Source organism: Manis javanica, chromosome 5 (assembly GCF_040802235.1).
Source record: "Manis javanica isolate MJ-LG chromosome 5, MJ_LKY, whole genome shotgun sequence".
Taxonomy (NCBI): domain Eukaryota; kingdom Metazoa; phylum Chordata; class Mammalia; order Pholidota; family Manidae; genus Manis; species Manis javanica.
The window spans coordinates 133382189-133406593 of record NC_133160.1 but is presented as its reverse complement, the minus strand read 5'-3'; the positions used below and the strand labels follow the sequence as shown (position 1 = coordinate 133406593).

At 36.2% G+C, this 24405-nt stretch overlaps 2 protein-coding genes across 3 annotated transcripts in view; both read right to left on the bottom strand.

Moving 5' to 3' along the window:
• LRRC66 (leucine rich repeat containing 66) overlaps positions 1-6794 on the bottom strand; it is a 43808-nt gene extending 37014 nt beyond the window's left edge. For both annotated transcript variants that reach the window (XM_036998703.2, XM_036998704.2), the window contains exons 1-2: positions 6588-6794; positions 4229-4729 (exon numbers count right to left, since the gene is read on the bottom strand). In XM_036998703.2, coding sequence (XP_036854598.2) covers positions 4229-4724 — 496 coding nt within the window. In that variant the 5' untranslated portion in view covers positions 4725-4729; positions 6588-6794. The remainder of the gene's footprint in view (positions 1-4228; positions 4730-6587) is intronic.
• A 188-nt stretch (positions 6795-6982) lies between these two features.
• SGCB (sarcoglycan beta) lies at positions 6983-24184 on the bottom strand. Its single transcript, XM_036998705.2, has 6 exons — positions 23834-24184; positions 19440-19649; positions 14285-14470; positions 13353-13544; positions 12901-13032; positions 6983-9859 (listed from the first exon to the last, which is right to left on the bottom strand). Exons 1-6 carry the CDS (start codon positions 24167-24169, stop codon positions 9656-9658), a joined length of 1260 nt encoding a protein of 419 aa, XP_036854600.1. The 5' UTR covers positions 24170-24184; the 3' UTR covers positions 6983-9655.
• Positions 24185-24405: the final 221 nt, after the last annotated feature.

Genomic DNA, 24405 nt, shown 5'->3' with positions numbered 1-24405 from the left:
ACTCAAACTTAGTAGAAGGAGGGACAAAATAAAGATCAGAGCAGAAATAAAATTGAGAAGAATAAAACAATAGAAAAAAATCAATAAAACTGAGAATTGGTTCTTTGAGAAGATAAACAAAATAGACAACCCTCTAGCCAGACTTATCAGGAAAAAAAAGGATATAAACAAACAAAATCAGAAATGAAAAAGGAATAGTTACAACTGACACCACAGAAATACAAAGAATTACTAGAGAATTCTATGAAAAATTATATGCCAATAATTGGACAACTTAGAAGAAATGGATAAATTCCTAGGAAAGTACAACTTTTTAAGACTGACCCAGGAAGAAGCAGAAAATCTGAACAGACCAATTACCAGTAACAACATTGAACTGGAAATCAAAATACTCCCAACAAACAAGATTCTAGGACCAGATGGATTCACAGCTGAATTCTATGAAACTTTTAATAAGAGTTTATACCTATTCTTCTTAAAGTATTCTGAAAAGGAAAAAGGTGGGAATACTTCCAAACTCATTCTATGAGGCCAGCATCACTGCAATACCAAAACCAAAGACACCACAAAAAAGAAAATTATAGACCAATATACCTGATGAACATAGATACAAAAATCCTCAACAAAATATCAGCAAATGGAGTTCAAAATACATCAAAAGGATCATCTATCATGACCAAGTAGGTTATTCCAGGGTGTAAGGATGGTACAATATTTGCACATCAATCAATGTGATATACCACATTAACAAAAAGGATAAAAACCATTTGATCATCTAAATAGAGGCTGAAAAAGCATTTAACAAAATTCAACATCCATTCATGATAAAAATTCTCAGCAAAATGGGTACAGAGGGAATGTACCTCAACATAAGGTCATATATGTATATGACAAACCCACAGCTAACGTCATAATGACAAAAAGCTGAAAGTTTCCCTTCTAAGATTAGGAACAAGACAAGGATGTCCATCTCACCACTTTTTCAGCATAGTACTGGAATTCCTAGCCATGATAACCAGAAAAGATAGATAAAAGACATCCAAATTAGTAAGAAACAATTAAAACTGTCATTGTTTGCAGATGACATGATACCATATATAGAAAACCCAATGACTCCACAAAAAGCTATTAGAACTAATAATCGGATTCAGCAAATTTGCAGGATCAAAATTAATACACAGAAAATATGTTGCACTCCTATATACTAACAATAAACTAACAGAAAGAGAAATCAGGAAAACAATTCCATTTATAATTGCATCAAAAATAAAAAAATATCCAGGAATAAACCTAACCAAGTTGGTGAAAGACCTGTACTCTGAAAACTACATGACACTGATGAGAGAAATTAAAGAAGACACAAATGGAAATCTATCCCATGCTCATGGATAGGAAGAATTAATATTGATAGAATGGCCATCCTGTCCAAAGTAATTTCAGACTCATTACCATACCTATCAAAATATCAATGGCATTTTCAATGAACTAAAGCAAATAATCCTAAACTTTATATGGAACCACAAAAGACCCCAAATAGCCAAAGCAATACTGAGAAATAACAAAACTGAAGGGATTATGCTCCCTGATTTCAAGCTATGCTACAAAGCTACAGTAATCAAAACAGTATGGTACTGGCACAAGAACAGACCCATTGATCAATAGAACCGAACAGACAGACCAGACATAAACCCACACATATATAGCCAATAATAAATGATAAAGGAGCCATGAATGTACAATGGGGAAAAGACATCCTCTTCAATAACTGGTATTGGGTAAACTGGACAGCTGCATGGAAGAGAATGAAATGGGATTACTGTCTAACCCCATTCACAAAAGTAAACCCAAAATGGATTAAGGATGTAAATATAAGACATAGGAACATAAAACTGTTAGAAAACATAGGCAAAAATCTCTTGAACATAAGCACAAGCAATTTTTTTCTGGATATATCTCCCCTGAAAAGGGAATCAAAAACTGAACAAGTGGAATTACACTAAACCAAAAAGCTTCTATACAGCAAAAGACACCATCAACAGAACAAAAAGGCATCCTACAGTATGGGAGAATATATTAATAAATGACTTATCTGATAAGGGGTTAACATCCAAAATATATAAAGAATTCATATGCCTCAATATCAAAACCACAACTAACCCAATTAAATAATGGGCAGAGAACCCGAACAGATGTTTTTCCAAAGAAAAAATACAGATGGCCAACAGGCTCATCAGGGAAATGCAAACCAAAACCACAGTGAGATACCACCTCACACCAGTCAGAAGGGCCACTACTCAAAAGATAAGAAATAATAAGCGTTGGCTAGGATATGGAGAAAAGGGAGCCCTCCTACACTGTTGGTGGGAATGTAAATTGGTGCAGTCACTGTGGAAAGCAGTATTGAGGGTACTCAAAAAACTACAAATAGAAGTACCATATGACCCATTACCCCACTTCTAGGAATTTATCCAAAGAAAGCAAAATCCCTGATTCAAAAAGGCATATGCACCCCTATGTTTATTGCCATATTATTTACAAAGGTCAAGATATGGAAGCAATCAAAGTGTCCATCAATTGATGAATGGATAAAGAAGATGTGGTAAATATACACATATTCAGCCATAAAAATAAGAAATCCTGCCATTTGCAACAACATGCATGGACCTACAGGGTATTATGCTAAGTGAAATAAGCCAGGTGGAAACAAATACTACATGGTTTCACTTATTTGTGGAATCTAAAAACAAAACAAAACAAAATGAACAAAATAGCAGTAGACTCATAGACACTGAGAAGTGACTGGTGGTTATCATGGAGGAGTGGGTGGGTGGCTAGGTAGGGAGAGTGAGGGGGCATAAAGGGGGCACAAAAATTCTCAGTCATAATATAAGTTGGTCATGGGGATAGCAGTACAGCATGGGGAATATAGTCAATGATTCTGTAACATCTTTTCATGTTGACAGATAATAACTGCACCAGTCGGGATGAGGATTTAATAACATGGGTAACTCTTGAACCACCATGTTGTATACTTGAAACCAATATAAGATTGTATATCAACAATATTTCAATAAATTTTCCTTTTTTTCTTTTAATTCCTTATTCTATAGCTATTTCTTTTATAATAAGAACAATACAGTAAAAATTAATAAAATAAAATGTAATTAGCTTAGACTTTACATTGAAATAGTATAAAGATTAGGGAGCGAAGACTCCTAGCCTTCTCACACAATTCTGCTGATATGGTAGCTGGAATAGTCATTCTGTCACCTGCCAGGCTGCGATTGTCAAAATGATGAGTAAAACAAGACCAGAAGGTGCAGGAGGAGCAAAAAATAAAAATAAAAATATGAAATGAAAGATGTGAAAAATGAGAAAAACTTAATATACATAATTTGGAATGAAATGACAATATCCTTATAGTTTGTTAGCATATGGAGTCTTATATAGAGTACGTACTTGAGCAAATAGTGACCAAGACTAAAAACCAAAAAGGAAATTGTCTATAACTCTTGAATACAAAAAGGGCAAAGGAAGCTCTGGATTATGAACCTAATACATTTTCTCAATAAAACGCTGATGGATTAGTTAAGTAATTTCAACATAAATTACTGAACACCACAATGGGTTAGAATTTATTGTAATAGGAGGTTTGACAGTATCCTTTTAGAAACCAGGATAAGGAATTCTGGTTTTGATTTGTCAATAAAAAAGCTTACATATTAATATATAATACTAGCATACTTGTAGTCTACATTTGACGGACATCTACATTAAGTAGATGCAAAATGTGTTCTAGGAAAAATAATTATTCACATGGCAACATAGCGAATTTGAATTGCATTAAACATTAAAAGTGTCTGAACTAGTTGTTTCTCAAAGCATTTCTATATTTAGTAACAAATTGACAATCAAACTAGGTAATTTAAAATCATGATTATTTGGCAGTTAAAAACATCCCAGTGTCTCTCAATAAACTGATATAACATTAATGTAAGTTATAATAATGGGAGATAAAATTGCATTGACTACAAATTCCACATATTATAACTTCAAATTCCACTAAGAAACTCCTCCTTTTATTATACATGCTCTGATCAAATTGCTTTACTGTCAGCTGTTTCCTCAGAAATGAAAAAAAAGCATGGAATTCTTACTGACATAAAACATTAGCTCTCTGCATACTCATTGTTTCTTGTCCTAGTCCATCTTTTAAAATTGTACTTACCCTTGGAAATGTCACTGAGTTTTTTTCTTTGAAGAATTAGTGACTTTAGAAATAGAAAGCCATTTCTCAAGCGGATCCTATGGTGTCTCACCCATGAGGATTTAGGACTGAGTAGATCCAATGAGATGTAATGGATGGCATTGTTGCTGAGGTTTAATATTTCCAAAGCGTGTAAATATTCAAGAGTGCTTAAGGTTACTTTTGGTATGAGATTGTTACTGAGGTCCAGATGTTTTATATTCCATTCTCCTTTTTTTGTGTGACACTGTAAAAGAACCCTAAAGAAACTGGAGCTTACATCGACTCTGGCTGCTGTCTGTGATATGTCCACAGGTGGATCATATTTTCCAGTAAAAGAACAAATTGTCAGAAGATATCCATTCCACTGGCACTGAGAATTGAATAAAATACTGGTTTGTCTTGATGGGTTTGTCACTGTTCCAGTAAAATAAAGACCTATAACCACTGTAATGACTCTGAAACATAGGTTTTTCATAATGCCTGGAGAAAGGAAAATGAATTAACTTATTCAAAATAACTATGTAAAAACTAACAGCAAATAAGCAGAAAATTTAATTTTCAATTTAAGATTTATTGCCTTGATTGCCAATTTAAGTGTATGTTTGATTTTTTAGAAATAGGGGCATTAAAATGTAGCTACCAAAATAGTGCAGCTGTAGCGTAAAATTAATTTGTTACATTTTAAAGAATGAACTTCCCTGATTTTTCAGAAAATGCATACTCACTTGGACCTCACCTCTGTGTCTGCTTTTCCAGGATCATTTGCGTTCCATTCTGCTTAGGAGTGAGGGAAACCTACCAAGATTGAAGATTGCCTTGCTTCCTCGCTAGTCATTAGTACTGAGCAAAGTCTATTATGCCTATCTACAACAATGTAATCAGCCATGTGGTTTATTATGTGAGTGACAAGCCAGCTAGTGACACTAAACTGTGGAACTGTATGGGTGTAAAGTTCAATTCACAGAGAAGACTCATGGTATTTTTTTAATGACTAGAAGAACTACAAGCTTTGCCTTTGTGGCTTTTGTGGCTTTTCAAATCCTTCTGAAATCATTTAGATATATACAACATAAATAAAATGGGTTACAAAAAGGATGTGTTTTGCCTCAGAACCATGAAGATGTGATAAGATATAAAAACATCAAGTACCTTTTTTGCCAAAGATTCTTGAGAAGGAATTGAAAGTTTTAAGTAAGTATCTACAAATCACAATGGCTAAATGCATACATGAAAAACAATTTTAAAAGTAAATGGGTAATAAACTTCCCAAAGAATATATGCTCCCAGAAGATAAGGGCCATGTTTTCCATGCTACATACATATGTATACGCATAATATATATACTATATATATGACATATATTTATATAATTTACATTTTTTATATAATGTATATTTTTTATTTTTATGAAAATATGATACAAAATTTAGACACACATATACACACTTGCTCCCTATGTTTTTTAAGTCTGCAGTCTGTAGCAGGGCTACACTCTGTTTGGATGAATGAATGCATGGAGTGAATGAAATTTACCATGTTAACTTTTAAACTTCTGTTTTATACAAGGTCATTTCTCCAGTATTTTCAAGGGTATTTAAATTCAGGTACACATGACCACAAACTGAAAAGGTGCCCTACAGTAGGAAAGGGTGATTTATTTTTGTAGTGTGCCTCTTATGCAATATCAGGAATTGAATTAATTTGTAGTCATTAAGATATTTGTTTCTATATTCAAAGCTGCATTCATTATATATACAATTATATACCAAGCTAATGTAACAATATTAGCAACAAAAAAATACAATCATTCACAGGCACATAAGTTTGTGATATTGAAGAAAAACATGTGGATGAAAAACATTTCTTAAGGGGACATAAATTAAAGATTTTCATTGACCTGGCTTTTATTTGAAGAGATTTATACATTAATTGATTTGAGTTCAAAACAGCTACATAAGGATAATCCTATATCTTAAAGTGAAAGATAATAATTTGTAAAGAAAAGCTATACATACTACAAACTTGTATGATTAGGTAAGGATCCCTTGAGAACTCCGGAAAATTTTTCTGAAAAAATTGGAAACAATTAAGTAAAACGTGAATCTTTAAATGGACACGTTCAAGCTGAAGTATGAGGAAGCAATTAGAAACACTGGGTGTGCATGTGTCAGAGAGTGAAACAGAGAGAAGGCAGTAGAAAAAACATAGTAGAAGGAAAATGAAGAGTTTATTTTTACATAAAAGAAAGAGAAGTTAAAACAATTGGAAGAAAAAAAGCAGAAGGGGCTATTTTTGATAAGACTTAGAACACAATAGCAACACTGTTTGTAAGGCATACCTTATGATCCTTAGGTAGTTTTCAAATGGTGGCTGTGTGGATCAAGTCAGGTGGGGATTTTAGACCTCAGACTGAGAGGCTCCACCCATCCACCCATGGAGCCTGCCCAGTGGCAGACCTTCACCCTTCCATCTCTAGGCTCTGGCTGCTTGCCACAGTGAGTCTGCACATTTCCTCTGGTATGCTGGAAGAAGAGCCACTGGAGAAAGGCCTTCTGCAATGGACAGAGGCTAGGACTATGCAAACTGGATGGTAGAATTTCTAACTTTGAGCTCTAGGATTCCAGAGATATTACATACATATTGATGGTTTCCGATTCTCAAGCTATATTTAAATTCATTATGTTTAAGCAGAAACCTGTTAATATTTCAACCATTGAAAAAATTAACATCAAACAATTTACAGAATCTTTATTGTAGAGGTTATTAATAGTTACTACAAACTGAATTAACTATAACTTAAGCTGGCAATCTGAAATAGATTTATAGTTTTATTTTTGTATGGCATAATTTGTAATCTTTGCCCCATCAACACTTTAAAAAATATTATTAAAATTATCAGCATTTCAGTGGTCTCTTTTTGGTCAAGTTTACCACTGCAACATTCTCACCCTCTTGATAAAACCTCATTTACGACTAGGTAGAACTCCCACCTTTCATCATCAAAACTATCACACAAAATTTGCTTTTTCATAATGCAAAAAACCCACAAATAAGAACATTTTTAATATTACAGACTGTAAATAGGTAATCCCGCATTTGTGTTGCTTTGCATTTTTCCTATCTGCCCTCTAGTCTCTAAAACATCTTGCTTTTATTTCATGTCATTGCAATCTACCTGTAACTTACTACAGTTATTCAAACAACATGAATCCCCTCCCTCTCCTTGTCATCTACCTCTCCCAAGACAGTGCTCAACACAAGGGAGGAAGAACTAGCAAAGAAAGGCAAAGTTCACATTTCAGTTTATAGAAAAATACCATCTGGTGGTGAAAATTTATAAGTGAAGCTTTCCTCTTATAGTAAAGTGAAAAAATAAGGACTACCTATAAAGTGACCTAAAATACTATACCTGTTATCTTAACAATCAGTTGCATAAAAACATCAAAATATCCTCTCAAGTCAAAAGCACTTAATGGAGATATATCAAAAAAACAAGTTATTTCACAAAGAGGAGTAAAAATAGATTGTTTCATGAATTATATTCAATAAATAATACTTGGTAACATATTGTTCTGTGGTTTTTGTAAAAATATTTAAAGAAACTTTCAAAACAAATTTAAATAAAGCAGACAAGTAATGAATGTAAAATTTAAGAATACATTGAGCATCTGAATGAAAATTCCAATGGATTTTTTCTGAATATTATTCAGATATTAAATGATACTGAATATATTCAAATAGGTTCTGAATATCACTACAACTAAGAGGTCACACATTTCACTCTTTTTCTTTTTCATTTAAAAACTGTAGTCAGTATTACATAGTAAGTCAATCTCTTAGTATATTTTAACAACTACTTATAATCTCTAAGGCATTTGGTTTCTCTATCAGAAAGAACTGTGGCAATACTGAATGCAAATTACTTTTTGTATTGATTTTCTTATCTACACAGTTCAAAGTGACCATGACAGAATACTGTTATATAGAATGCAGAGTGGGGCCAGTGATTTATCTCTACTGCCTACTTTACAGCAAACTACTTCTGTCCCTGATGTTGTGTGTGTCTTAATAATACCAGAGAGTTCAAGTATAAAATACATTAAAAATCAACTGGCTTGAGGGTTGTAAATCATTACAATGGGATGGCCTTCCCACTTCCCATTGGGTTTCTCTAAGGGCTTTGGGTATAAATATCTTGGCAACTCTTTCATCCAATTCAGGTACTCAGGTGTGCCAAGGCCCATCAGCTGGGCAACTGGTGTAACCCACAACCAGGACAATTTGACTTCTCTATAGTATAATGTTTTGGAATGGGCTTGAGATGATTTAAAATCTGACAGCAATTGGCCATTTTTTTTTTGACAAAAGATTGATTTTTTAAAAAAACTAGAATAGGCATACTAGTTTTGTTTGATTTTTACCTGCATAGATAAGTTTTAATTAGCTTTTGTTATCTTTCTACAATTTTAAATTAACTAAAACTTCAGTGCAGATAGTCAAAAGAACACAGTATTTGGAAGAAGGTATATCTAAGTTTGAATCACACCTGAATTTCAATCCTAAACTCTATTTCCTTTGTGACATTAGACAAGTTTCTTAACTTCCCTGTTCCTCAACTTCCTACTGGATAAAACTGGGAAAAATAACACCTACTTACAGAGCAGTGTTAAAAATTAGAGATACTACACATGCTATGCCTAAGATAGTGCCTAGGATATATAAGATGCTCAGTAAATGAAAGCTATTACCATTATTTAAAAGTTAAAGCTGAGATGGTTTTTAATTCCTACCACATTGTGAACACTTACTATGTATCAATACTTAACAAGTAAACATTCCATTATAGAGTATTTTCTTCCTAGTGTAAAACTAAGAAACTGTAGTTTCTTACTATTGCACATATATGAATGAAGTTAGCAAATTCACTTGCATATGAGAATATGGCTGTAAGTTGGTGCACTAAAAATCTGCCTTTTTTCTTAGAAGCTGAAGACAGAAAATGTAACATTTATTGACTGTGTACGTCTTAAACACCTTAAGTAGGTCTACCCCCATTAGTTACCAACAGTTTACTTACAGTGAGTCTATAAACAGTTGCTTCAGCCTTTATCCCTTAGCCAAGGAATAGTGAAATTTTAAAATAACTCCTTTAAGGATTAATTTTGATTTTATTCACTTCTGATAACTATTTTAGAGAATTATAATTTAAAGATCAGTGCAAACTTAATAAAATGAATTAGAATTTAGGATCTCGAAATAATTTAAATATGGAGATTGTAAAATAGATACAGTAGTTGCTCTGCAGATAAGATAATTACAAGTTATCACAAACTGTAAAAACATGATTTGCATGCATATTTAAAAAAAAGTCAAGACATGAACACACTGATGACCTCTTAGGTTCTTCTAATGAGTGTTTCCACAGGGGTTGTCTGAGATTTGGCAGCCCATGTTCTGGCCTGTCACTTGTACTTTGAAGAGAGTTCCATCAGCACACACACAGAGCTTGTAGCGCACCCAGTCACCAGGACCAAACTGGTCTCCACTGGAGGAACTAGGTAGGCGAGTTGGGCTAACCATCACAGTTCCATTTAAGATGATGCTGTTTTCCTGTTAGGAGAATGAGAATATGATTTATTTACCTCTGGAGGTGGTCACAGAACACTGTTAATAAAGAAAATTTACTGGAATATTAAGAAGAAAAGAATGCAGAAGATAGAACAAAATCATGACCAAAACAATAGAGAAAACAAATGTCAAGTGACCTCTTAGTAGTAGTTCATGATGCATATCAACATAATTGTAACAATTTATTTCCCAGTTAGTTAAAATTACATAAAAATTCCTAAGTGCACAGACTGATGTTGATAAAGTCATCAGATCATTTTCATTTGTTACTTCCTAAGAGAGTTTTGACAAAGTTAAGTTTCCGATGATGAGAAGAAAAAGACTGTTTTTCTCTTAGAGAAAATGAATTTTAATTCCCAATGTTTTTGCAACAACACAAATGAAGATTTAAACCATATAATTTTGAAGACCAGGCACTAAAGGATACTGCACGGAGGTTCTCTTCTTCAAGCCCACTGTTCCAGGAACATTCTCGTACTGTAGACTTTCTTTTCAGGAACTCCTAAACTTCTCTCTCCCTCTCTCTTTCCTTTTCTGCTTTTAATTCATTCAACAAATAATTTTTCAATGTCTACTATGTGTTAGATACTATTTTAGGTACTGGGGATATAGTGGTTAACAGATAGCAGAGGCCAAGTTCTTATACAGTTAACATTTTAATAGGGAGGGGAAGATAATAAACACATGAATGGGTAAAACAAATGAGACATCATCTGAGAAAAGTAAGTCAGGGTAAGTAGAAAGTAACCAGGCAGAGTTTCTACTTTACATAGGGTGGTCATGGAAGGCCTCTCTAAAGGTCATAGTCCAATGGAAAATGTATTAGTGAGGAAGCAAGCCATAGGGTTAACTGTGGAAGGGCACTCCAGGCAGAAAAAATAGTACATGCAAAGGCCCCAGGGAGAAGTGCCTGGTGTTCGAGGAACAGAGAGGAGGCCATTGTGGCTGAAGCAGAGAGAATGAAGGGGTTGGTTGCTAGGAGAGGAGTCAAATAAATAACCAGGGGTCAGACATGTAAAGCCAGGGAATGGACTTTGGATTTTATTCAGGTTAGATGGAAAGTGAAGACTTCTGAATGCTTCTGAATAGGGAAGTGACATGATCTTTTAAAAAGGATCACTCTGGCTGCTGTACAACTGACTACAGGGGTGAAAGAGGAAGCAGGGAGATAACTTAGGAGGCTGTTCCAACAGCACAGGTGGGAAATGACGGTGTTTTACACGGTGGTAGGGGTGGGGGTGAGAAGCAGCCAGACTCTACATCTTCTGAAGGGAGAGCCGGAAGGCTTTGTTAATGGGAAACATTAACCAGAAGGGAACACTTAAAAAAAAGATGCATGTTTGGGAAGGGAGGAAATGAAGATAATGAAGATTTTAGACTTGTTAAGCTTGAGGTGCTTAATTAGCTACTGAAGTAGAGAAGGTAAGAAGGCAGTTGGATATGTGAATCTTAGTTCAGAGGAGATATTAAAGCACGAGTTCCAAATTTGAGAGCCATCAGCATATAGCAGGTATTTGCAATAATGAGAGAAAGTAGGTTATGAATGGAAATGGCTAATTGACTATGTAGTGATAATATATGGCTTAAATGTAATTCTTAAGTGATGATTTTTCAAATTTTGTTCCAATGCTGCCACCTTGTGGTAATCTACCTTCACTTTCTTTAAATTGCTAAAGGAGTTATTTTTTTAAAAGCAGTTTGATAAAATTCTTTCTAATAATTAGCTATACACTTAAAAATAACCACTAATACTACGTGAATTATAAAGCTAACTATAATACTGGCTTCTTTTTCTTTAAATGTGGAGAAACTGATACGTGTGTATGTGTATTTCAAAGTATTTTTAGTATTTGTCATTAACAGGTAGAATTTTCAGATGGAAAAAAAATTTAGGTAGCTTGCTAATAGCTATATACAAATCTATCACACATCTTGCATCTTTGAGTTTCTACTGTAGAAAATAAGAGCCCCAGTGTGACTGTTCTTCAAAACTATTCGCTCAGAGGAATGGCTTCTTACTGTAATACATATATAAAAAAGACTCAGTATTACTACTGAGTTTCTGGCAAGAGTCACATTTTATGTCCACATTTATTCTGTAGAGATTGGAATATGTGCATTAAGGGGGAAAAGTTGTTTATGAAATTGAAAACATTTAATTTTTTAAAGTTTATTTTATCTAAGAACTATGAAATACAATTTTTAAAAAAGAAAGAATTATTTTATAAGTCCTTAAATTTAAGTTCCCTTGTGTCATTTAAACTTGGTAAAACAAATTTAATTAGCTTTAGTTAAGTAGCATATAGCAGGTGCCAAAAGACATTTTGAATAAGTGTACTTTGAGAAGAATTGTGAGCAGGTAAACATTTTGGGACTTACGGTTCCTTTATATCAGATATGTTGCCTACTAAAGTTCAGATATAATTTGTGAAGCACAAGGAAAATTTTACTTTTCAGCAGATAAAATAAAGGCAGAATCTTTTTCCTTTACAGTTAATAATAGGTGTATAAATGAAAATACATTTTAAATATTTGCTAATTGATTCATATCACTGGATATAAAACCCAGGAAGGGATAAGAAAAATCTTTAACTGAAAAAAGCCCAACAACTTTGGTGAATGGATACATACTTTGATCTCCCAAAATTCTTTTGGGAAGTTTTCTGTTCTGCCTTTTAAGATAATACAGATAATATTATGCAGAAAAGAAATCTACAAAATAACAGGCAAACAGAAGTAGAACTAAAACTAAAACAATCTGTTACACTACCCATAGTTAACCATTGTTGTTGACATTTTGGTATACCATTCCAGGTTTTTATAAACATATTTATGTTCTGAAAAATAAAAATTAGGTATTTCAAAATTGTTTTATAACTTTCACCTCATACTTCATTTTGAACATCTTTCCTTATCAAAAACATACAACTACATACCATTTAAAATAATCATATACTACTCCACACATGGATTTACATATCCAAGAATCTAATAATTATCTTAAATTCTTAAAAAATACTTACTGCCTTTAACTCCATGTTACCACCCATGTGAAATTCAATGGTTTTGCCCATAATGAACACGCCTTCATTTCCACGCACAATAGCACGCCCATCAACTTTTATATTTAGATCACTAGTAGCATTGCTGGTAATCTGAAAATTGGAAAAAAAAAAGTAGTGAAAACAGTTTCTAAATTAAAGTGAGAATTGTTATTAGCAAAAGAGGAATAGGAGTTTCAACCAAGAAATATGAAAAGCAAATGCTTTCATTCATGTTTTATAGATGTTGAGATAAAGAAGGCTGACTTGAAAATGATCACATAAACTAGTTAATGACAAATCTAGAACTTACCCTTTCCACTGTTCTGGAATTTATTTCTTCATACCACTATAAAACAGTAAACTCCCCTCCCACTTTGTAACTTTCAACAATAATTCTCTTCCATTAATAAAGCAAAGAAAATATATCATACCCTTTCAGTAGATGCTTTTTGAACATTCAAGCTTTTCACTCCACTTGGCAAATGAAACTCATGAGTTTCATAGTCTGTGCTGAATAAGATATTTTGAGTCCTTGGGTCAAAAAACTGCATACCAATGTCACTTGTAATAGAAGTTTTGTTCTTTTCTACACTGAGCTTTGTTGTCCCTTGCTGGAAAACAATCTTCAGAAAAACACTTTATCATGAATATGTTATCAAAGACTGCATCCAAAATTCATAAGAACACTATAAAAGACATTGTATATAATAATAAACTTCAAATAATTTTAACTGTCTCTCTTCCCTCCACCCACTTGGGAGAGGTGGCATACAGCACCCCCTTTAAAACGAGGGCTTATATTCTTATTTGTTTATACTGCTCTGAACAAATACACAGGTTACAAGCAGGCTCAAGGACTTAGGCCTAAGGTGGGTAGGAGGAAGGCACAGCAAGAATACCTCCTTGGGGTTCCAGTCAGTTCAAAACCTATATTATAGCAGCCACTTAGCATGGGCTGCCATAGACTAGATTAGCATATTATCTACCAGACTTCAAGAATGTAGAGAGTATTCTAACCTGCAAAGGTGCTTTTTTAAATGGTTTGCTCATATGGAGGAGAAAAGAGTAAACTGTTTTTAGCTTAAAATTTTTTAAAAATTAAAAATTTTTAAATTAAAAAAAATTTGGTTTAAAACTATTCTTTTAGTAATTATATGTATCATAAAAAATACTACCATGGAACAAAATCTAGAATATTAAGAAAACATCTAACATTAATAGATTATAAGACCAGTGAATTATTTATTAAATTATTAAACATATATATAAATTCTCTAAAGGAAAATACCCATTTCTAATAATCAACTCTAGGTTTTTACCAACACTTGTTTTCTAACATCCCTCAATTAATATGGTAACTTACAGGCTGGTTATTGCCAGTGATGACCAAATTTTCATTTCGCCTTCCTCCTACTGTGCTCTTATAAAGAGGATGTATAACTCCCATGTCAGACACTTGCTTAAATCGAAGCAGACCACTTTCATGGAACTCCATGCTGTCACAGCCATTTGGTCCAATGCGAATCACAGCCCAGATAACAAGTGTTATCTAAAAGATAAAACAAGTTCACTGTTAATAGGCAGCATACATTTCACACAATTGAAAAAAAACAAAAAAGATAATTGCCAAAGGATTAAACTTCCTAAAATGTTTCATCAGTGAGGTGAACATATCAATTGATTTTTCCACTTATGAGCAAAACCAGTTTTATTTCTAACAAGGTATTACATGCAAATAGGTAAAAGTCACAAGTGCTAAAAGATCTACAATAAAAAAGGAAGTTTCTTATCTTTTCTACTCCCTCAATATCTCTTTCAGGGACAACCACTTTCAACAATGCTAGGTATTCATTTAACATTCATCTTCACATTTCTAAATATGTATATTGTCTTCACTTATCAATTTTGGGTTTTATCTATTAACTTATCTAATTTACATATTCATTTTCTATTTTAGCTCATTTACATTACTTCTCCCCCAACTCCAGTCTCAAGTTTCATTTAAACCCATGGTCAATATTTTCAGTATTACAACCATATACATACTGCTCACTGCTACCATGGAACAAAATACTGTATCATGGAGGCACTTCATTTCCTGTGCTTTGTGTCTCTCAGAATAATATTTGTCTTTTTCATTTGCTTATTAGTTCCTTTGAAAATCTGACTAAATTTATTCAAATCCTCTAACATTTCTGTAAAATGTCACTCAGTAAATGTTCTAAACATTCAAACCTCTCAGGTAATTTATTAGTTCTATTCTCTTCTCTCAGGAAATCCTTTTGGAGTCCCTATCTTCTTGTTCCAGTGTGGACCTTCTCCCTCTGGCAACAGTCTGCTTAACAGCTATAATCATGGACTTTTCCTTCACTTTCATGCTGGAATTTCCTTTTGTCCTTCCCTGGTGCTAGATACCCAGCTTCCTGGGTCCTTGTCTTCAACTTTCTTGGTTTAGTACCTTCTTTTGGGGAGTACATCCTCCAGCAGCTTCCTTAGAAAGAAGCATGTGAAGTAAATGTTTTTTGAGAATTTGTGTGGCTGAAAAAATGTCTTGATAATCCCTCACATTTGATTAGTAGTCTAGTTTTGTATAGATCTCTAGATTTGAAATTATTTTCTCTCTCAATTTTGAAGGCCCTTGCTTTCTAATTTCCTTCTGAGAGGTCTGATGTCACTGTTACTTCGTATTCTTTATATGTAACATGCTTTTTTCCTCTGGAAGATTTTAGGATCTTTATTCCTGGCTTTCTTAAATTTCACAGTAATGGCCTTGGTGTGAGTCTTTTTTATGCATAATGCTGGACCTCAAATGGTAGCTTTCAATTTGTTCTAGGAAATTTTCTTTCTTTATTTCAGAGTTCTCCCCAGTGTGCTCTTTTTCTCTGAAACTCATATTAACAGAACATTATAGTTTCTTGATTGGTTCTTCAATTGTGTTGAATTTTCTGGAAGAGTTCCTTTTCTTCACCGTCTAGTATCTATTTTATCCATCCATCCATCCTTCCATCCATCCCTATGTATATATTTCTATGAGTTCTTCCTTATCCTTTTTAATGGCAGGTTATTCTTGTTTCGTGAATGCAATATTCTCTTATTTCTCTGATGATTTTAGTTTTTGGTTTTAAAGTTTTCTATCATTTGTTGTATTTTCTCTATCTCCCTGAATTCCTACTTTTCCCATGTTTTGGGTGTTTTTGGTCTCTATCATTTTTCAATTCCTGGAACTTTAAAAAAGAAAACTGATTGATCCCTGGTGGCTCAGTGCTCATATTTAACAGTAAAATAGTAAGAAGTCCATAGAAAGTTCTCTATGTGAGGTGGGGCTTGTGATTGACAGGCTCCACAGTAGGGAGATTAGGTGGGACCTGACAAGTGTCATATCTATAGGTCTTTTCTCTAGGTGCTTCAGTTTCTTCAGAGAAGGCTATTTTAACTCCTGCATGGGGGAAATAAGCCTGATGACAGGGAGCTGGAAGGGGAGGATGAGGATAAGAGTCTCAGTGCTCAAGATTCAGACTTCCCTGCTTTGAGTATAGAAATCCATCACTCCCCTCCCCTGGGTACTCTCCTGAGGCAGAAAAGAATCCTCTCTGGTGCCCTGTGTCCAAAGACACACTATTTTTACATGAGGTTATGAGGGGTAGTTGCCTAACTGCTGGCTGGAAGAGGAAGGCTAGGAATCTCATGGCTTTCCATAGAATTTTCTCAGTTCCTGCTTTTCAAGGTGCTTGTACTTCTAGTTCCTGAGGATTCTACAAGGCATTTCACCAACAAACCCTGCAGACCTCTCACCAACACACGTGAGCAGTTTCTCTTCTCTGGTAAGCTATTTGCCATTCCTCCTCCTCCTTTTTTTGTCTTCATAGATTATGGCTTAGGATTTTGATTGCCTCCCATTTTCTTCTAAGACATTTCTGTTTATTGATATTGTCACCTAGGGATGGGCTTTTGAGAGAAGAAAGGGATGAAAATGTCTTCATTCTGCCATCTTAACCAGGGTTTCCAATGAAATAAATTTATAAAATAAAATAAATTCACAACATGTGTTTCTAGTTAAGCTCTTATCGATTTAAGTACAGATTTGGAAAATGAGATTAGAAGACTAAAGGACTGGCTTGAGAGTATCAGATGTCAAAAATCAAGTAAATGGAATCACTTTAGAACTGCTGCACTCCATGTTTATGAACAGTCTTAAGTATACCAATCAATAATCATTTTCTGAAAATATCTGTCCACAAACATGCCAGAGAGTTTCAAATTTAACTCTCAGGTAGTTATAACCTTGGATTAAAAATCTTCTTTAAAAAAGCAAATATCATTGGAAAAGACAATGCAAAAGGTCCTCAACATCTTAGTGTAAACCAGCCTACTGGATCCTTTCATTCTTTGACAACAGAGATTTAACACTACAAAATATAACTCTGTACTGCCATCCAAGGGTTGGAAATTTTTAAACCTAGCTGGGGAAGCAAGACTAAATGCGGAAAAAGTTGAATGAAAATAAGAATAATTGCATTTTTTAGAAAAGATGAAGGCAATAAATTCATCTTGGCAAAGGTCTCTCTATTGAGTTGACCTTTTAAAAGTTAAGTCCTTAAAAGGGAAGAATCAATGAACATTTCTTTCTAAATAAAACTCGTATGAGCATACTGGGGTTTAGGCCCCCCTTTTTTAATTTTGGTATCATTAATATACAATTACATGAGCAATATTGTGGTTACTAGATTCCCATTATCAAGTCTTCACCACATACCGCATTACAGTCACTGTCCATCAGCATAGTAAGATGCCATAGAGTCACTACTTGTCTTCTCTGTGCTACAGTGTCTTCCCCATGCCCCCACACACATTCTGTGTGCTAATTGTAATGTCCCTTATTCCCCTTCTCCCACCCTTCCCACCTCCAACTCCCCTTACCCCCCAGACCTTTTCCCTTTGGCAACTGTTAGTCCATTCTTGGGTTCTGTGAATCTGCTGCTGTTTTGTTCCTTCCATTTTTGCTTTGTTCTTATGCTCCACAGATGAGTGACATCATTTGGTACTTGTCTTTCTCCACCTGGCTTATTTCACTGAGCATAATACCCTCTAGCTCCACCCATGTTGTTGCAAATGGTAGGATTTGTTTTTTTTATGGCTGAATATTCCATTGTGTATATGTACCACATCTTCTTTATCCATTCATCTACTGATGGACACTTAGGTTGCTTCCATTTCATGGCTATTGTAAATAGTGCTGTGATAAACATAGGGGGCATATGTCTTTTTGAATCTGGGATTCTGTATTTAGGATAAATTCCCAGGAGTGGAATTCCTGGGTCAAATGGTATTTCTATTTTTAGTTTTTTGAGGAACCTCCATACTGCTTTCCACAATGGTTGAATTATTTTACATTCCCACCAGCAGTGGAGGGTTCCCCTTTCTCCACATCCTCGCCAGCATTTGTTGTTGTTTTTCTTTTGGATGTAGGCCATCGTAATTGGTGTGAGGAGATACTCATTGTGTTTTTAATTTGCATTTCCCTGATAATTAGCAATGTGGAGCATCTTTTCATGTGCCTGTTGGTGATATGAATTTTTTCTTTGGAGAAATGTCTGTTTATATCCTCTGCCCATTTTTTAATAGGGTTATTTGCTTTTTGCATGTTAAGGCATGTGAGTTCTTCATATATTTTGGATATTAATTCCTTGTCAGATATGTCATTTGCAAAAATATTCTCCCATACTGTACAATGCCTTTTTGTTCTGCTGATGGTGTCCTTTGCTGTACAGAAGCTTTTTAGAACAATGTAGTCCCATTTGTTCAGTTTTTATTTTGTTTCCTTTGCCTGAGGAGATGCATTCAGGAAAATGTTGCTCATGTTTATATTCAAGAGATTTTTGCCTATGTTTTCTTCTAAGTTTTATGGTTTCATGACTTATATTCAGGTCTTTGATCCATTTCAAGTTTACTTTTGTGTGTGGGGTTAGACAATAATCCAGTTTCATTCTCTTGCATATAGCTGTCCAGTTTTGCCAACACCAGCTACTGAAAAGGCTGTCATTTCCCCATTGTATATCCATGGCTCCTTTATTGTATATTAATTAACCATATATGCTTGGGTTTATATCTGGGCTCTCTAGTCTGTTCCATTGGTCTATGGGTCTGTTCTTGTGCCAGTAACAAATTGTCTTGATTACTGTGGCTTTGTAGTAGAGCTTGAAGTCAGGGAGCATAATCCCCCCAGCTTTATTCTTCTTTCTCAAGATTGCATTGGCTATTCTGGGTCTTTTGTGGTTCCATATGAATTTTAGAACTATTTGCTCTAGTTTGTTGAATAATGCTATTGGTACTTTGATAGGGATTATATGTTTTTTAATATATAAAATATTCACTAAAACTCAGAAAGAGATTAAAACATATATAGAAAAACAGAAAGCGGGCATTGAAAGATATTACAGAACCAAAGTCCATGATTTCACTGAAAAATAGATGAAAAATTCCCCACAGTAATTAAGAAATATTCTGTACCATATACTCACAATTAAATTGATAACAGCCAGAATAAACAAGAGGATAATAACACAGATGGCTAAATTGCCCTTTCTCCCTCTCAGTCCTGTTTTATGGAGGCGATCTTCATCAATTGGAATATATCCAGCTTTAAAGTTACTGTTGTGCTCTTTATTGATATTCCTTCTCTCAACAGCCTTCTCCCGCATGGACTTCTTTACAGGACCATTGGAACTTTGCTAAAAACAAAATATAACACAATGGAACAGCTACAGTCACTTTTTTGATGCATGTAAGACGAATTGGTTAATGATACATTTTCCACTAATAAATTTCAAGTCACATTGAGTTATAGGGTCCAAGTAAAGACATACCAAGCTCAGGGGGGTAGTTGAGAAGAACCTTCAGTGTGACTATGGTAACATAGTCACACTTTCTGCTTTGATTAGTCCCACTGTCAGTAAAGTGTACAGCTAGCTCACTTGGGGAAAGCACTGACATATGTATTCTACAGTGGGTAATCTTGTTTTTATTAATGATTTATAATGACTTGTTTAAGTATATATTTATTTCATTTACATGAAAAGAAGTTGGAAAGGCTGACTGACACACTTTGTAATTTATCACTCCAATTGACCAAAGCTAACATTACCCTAGACCAGTAATTTCCAGTGTAGATGTTGGACAACCCTGGAGGTATCTGCTGAACCCTTGCATGTGGCTGGAGGGTGAAAAACTATTTTCAAAATAATGTAACACTAAGGTGCTATTTTCCTTTTTTCACTCTCTTTCTCTCACGAATGTGCAGAGTTTTCCAGAGGCTATAAACCATATGTTATGATATCATTGCTTTAAGAGCTAATGGGATGTGTGAATGTGTATTCCTGTTAAAAATTATGTTTTAATTTCTAATATGGCACATATCCACAGATATAACCGTCATAAACAAAAGCTCTCTGGGATCCTCCATAATTTATAAGAGTATAAAAAGAAACTAAAACTAGAGATATAGATTTGGGAGGGATGAGAACAAAGAGCCAAGGAAACCAAACGTGCAGGACCAGTGGAAAATGAGATGTACAGTGAATGGTAAGAAAACCAAGGATGTTCAGTGTTGCTGAACTTGATTTGTCATGAAATGTTTCCATAACCTTCAACAATGAACTATGAATAGCAATTTTGAGTAGCAACTGATAAGCAGAAAAATAGCATCAAAAAGTTGCCAGCATGTATACATATATTTCAAGGCCAGAGGTGGAACAAGGAAAGACTGTAGCTGAAGAATTAGGTGCTGTCAGAGGAAAACTGTGTTTGCTATTGTTAGTGTATCCATTCCCCAACACCCCCAATTTGGAGTAAGACTTGTAGGTTTGATGACAGAGGGAAAGATGCCAAGAGGGACAAAGATTAAAGATCTCAGAGTAAGGCATAATGTGGGGAACGAGACCATACAGGAGGCAGGAAATAAAGTGGTATAGCGTATAGGAGAAAAGGAGTGTTAAAGGGGGGGCTCCTGCTTCACTGAAGTGGTTCACACCAAGAAGTGAAAACATTCTTCTTTGACCTAGGGATGTAAAAGGTCATCTGCCAAGAGAGGGCTTCTGCAATCTTACCATGGTGGCAGAGGAAGCAGGCTGTTTAATAGCTTATGGAAAACAGAAAAAGACGAGAATAAACCTTGTAATATAGCAGATAAAAATTTTAAATTTGACAAAGCAGTAAGGAAGGCTCTGTATTAGATAATTCAATATATATTTTTTTTAAATCACAGAACAGGATGTTGATTACAATTGTGTAGGTGGTATCTGAATGAGATGCAGCATTTATGAGAGTGAATTGATACTGCAGACATTCCAGAGATGGAGATACATTTTGATAGTTTTTCAGCCAAAGGCAGTAAAATACCTGAAGGGAGGCATACTTTCTTCTAATTTTCAGACATAGTTTGGGTGTGTGACAGCACTCATGTATGACCTATTTAAAGGTCTTGGCCAGTCTGAATATAGGTCTACACAAAAGACAAAGCAAAATTTATCCCTCCTGGGATGCATTCTTTACTCCTCTCTGCCAATTCATACACATTATTACATTCAATTTGATGTATTTATCATTTATTGAAGAGTTACTAAATGCCAGATGTGTCAGAACACCATGATGAGCAAGACATAACATCTACCATCAGTGAACTTACAGGTCACTAGAGTAGATCGACAGGGTCACGAACATCACAGTCCAGTGGGGCAAATGCTGCCGCGGAGCAATGCATCCAATACTGAGAGTCCAGACAAAGAATGCTGTTCTACTTAGTGAGAAGGGCATCAGCCAAAGGTTTTTAAGAAAAGCTGAGCTTTCATTTGAGTCTTTAAGCATAAGGAAGAGTTGCCAGGCAAAAGTGCAGAGAAAGAGATTCCAGGCAGAGGGAACAGCAGGACACTTTCAGTGCCAGGCATCTCTGGATGAACTAATTTTGCTAGCTTTGTATGGATGATGAGGAAGATGAGTATAAGAGAGGGGCAAAAATGAGGTGTGAGATGTGGTTAGGGGTCAGTAAATGAATGGATGTAAATGCCACGTCAAGAGCGATGGACTTTATCCTGAAGGCAATGGGGAACTACTGAAGATTCAAAATAGGTTAGTGACACAAACAGACTTGCATTACAGCAAAATCAAACCAAAAAGAGATGAACTGGAATAGAAGAATTTACAGAGGAAGATAGCAACAGCAGGTTTGACTCAGTCAAACGAGGGCTTGACTGACCTTTGTTTGGCACTGGAGATGAAGAGAAGATTGGGGAGAGGCATTATGAGGTAGAATTGGCAGGACCTGGTAATTGATTGGATGCGAGTGTGACATAGAGATGAGTCCCAAGTAGGACCTGCTACAAAATCTGTGGGGTCTGGAGCAAAGAGAAAATATGGGGCATTGTGTTCAAATGTGTTCAGATATCAAGCCTGGGACAGCAGAGCAAGACCCTTCTAGACTCCCTTAAGCTACCCCTGCTCCCAAGTTTCTGGCTAGGTTAACAAATGAATGGATAGTTGCAGCTCTTTTAATGGTGAAAGATGCAATCTGTTTTGAACATCTTTGAGTTTTGTGTGCCTGTGGAAAATTCAGTTAAGTTCAGGCTGGAGACATATATGCCAAACTCTGAAGTGGAGATTAAGGAATAGATCAGATCACCCAGTTTATGTGTAAGGCAAGAACAGAACCTTGGTGGGACCTCAAGAGAATCAACAGGTGATACAGATGAAAAAAGAATCATCTAAAACAAGAGCTGATAAATCAGGAAAGTGAAGGAACAATTTTACTATCAACAACTCCAATAAGTTTTGTGTCCTTTCACTTTCACTCATCTTTTCAGATTTTATTTTAATTATGATCTATAGCTTTCCTATTGTCTTTAGCTGATTTTTCTGCATTTATTTGGCAGTCTGATTTTAAGCTCATGTCGTCTATTTTTGATGTCCCTTAGAATGATTGACCAGTGATATATAGCTAGTAGGTACCTAAAAGCAGTTAATAACCTAAGAAAATATTTTCTGGAAACATTTTCTGGAGACAGAATGTTGGCAACTTGACTTATTTATTTTTTCAACAATGTTGAAGAATTAGACTTTTTCAAAAGAAACTATCGTAAGTTTTTTTTTTAAGGGAAATAAGGGGGAAAGCAACTATGAAAATTATTTTTATTGCAACAAATCACCCTAATAACTATAAATATGCATATGCATATATATATGTATGTATGTACGTACGTATGCACATGTATGGTTTGCTTTTGGGGGAAAACAGGCTTTTAAACAATTCCAAGTTCCAAGTTTATAATGCACATCGGAAAATACTTCATAAAGCATTTTAAAAAAAGGATTTTAAACCATTTAGACAGGAGACAGTTTTATATGGGTAACCAAATCTCCAAAAAAAAATAAAGCGGAGGAGAAACTTAGATGTCTGCATATCCGGGATGGCAGAATAAGAAGTGCCGCAAGCTGACACCAGGCAACAGCTGACTGTTTCTTGGCTGCTGCCTGGGAAGCCTCGCGGCTCCGGGGCCGAGGTTATTTTTACCCGCATCTCCGCTGGCCACTGAGCGGGGCACGTCCCGGAGTCGGCTCCCGGCTGCCACGGCCGCCTCCCGGCCTCCCAGGACAGCAGCCCCTCCTCACTCTAACAGGGGACTGCCAGGCCAGACCGAGGGCCGCGGCTTGCTCCCCATCCTCGGCCCCGAAGCCCCTGCACCGTCCCGCTCGGCCTGGCCAGCATCGCGGGCTGCGTACAGCTCATCGCGCGCTGTCCCGCCGAGCCCGGCACCGGCGGCCCTCGCGGCCCTGTCCCTGCCCGCCGGCCTACGACGCGCCCCACCCGCAGGCCCCCCAGCCTCTCCTGGCCCTCCAGCTCCCGGCCGCTGCGGGGCCCTCAGACCTGCTCTGCAGCCGCCGCCGCCGCCGCTGCCGCCGCCATCTTCGCGCGCCCGGCCTCACCGCCCTTCTCGCCGCGGCTGCACCTCTCGCGCCTGCGCCTGCGCCCGAGCCCTGGCGACGTGGGAGGGGGACCGCGACGTTCACGCCCCCCAACCCCGCCCGGGACGGAATCACAGCCCTCCCGGGCTCCGCGCTTCTGTCGGGCGGATCGGCACCCGGGACGGTGGCCTCGGGGCGCGTTTCCCGCGCACGTGGACTCCGCGCCACCTGGGCCGCCGCTGGAGTCTCCGAAAGGGCACCCTCCAAATACAGGGACGCCTCTCCCTGTGCCCTCCATTCCGCATCCCTGAGGGCTGGTGTGGCCCCGAGCGGGGATGTGCTACCCGCTTTCCGGGGTTGGGAGGTGGGGGGCCGTGGGGGAGGGCCGTTTTAGGACGCGTGGACGAGGGCGGTGGGGGTGGCAATGTGGTCAGAAGTTAACAAGTTGCCAATTAGCCAGTTAAAATCTTGGAAACGAAGAGTCCTTGAGGACATCAAATCACTAAAGGGATGCTTATTTGTAGGGCTTAGGAT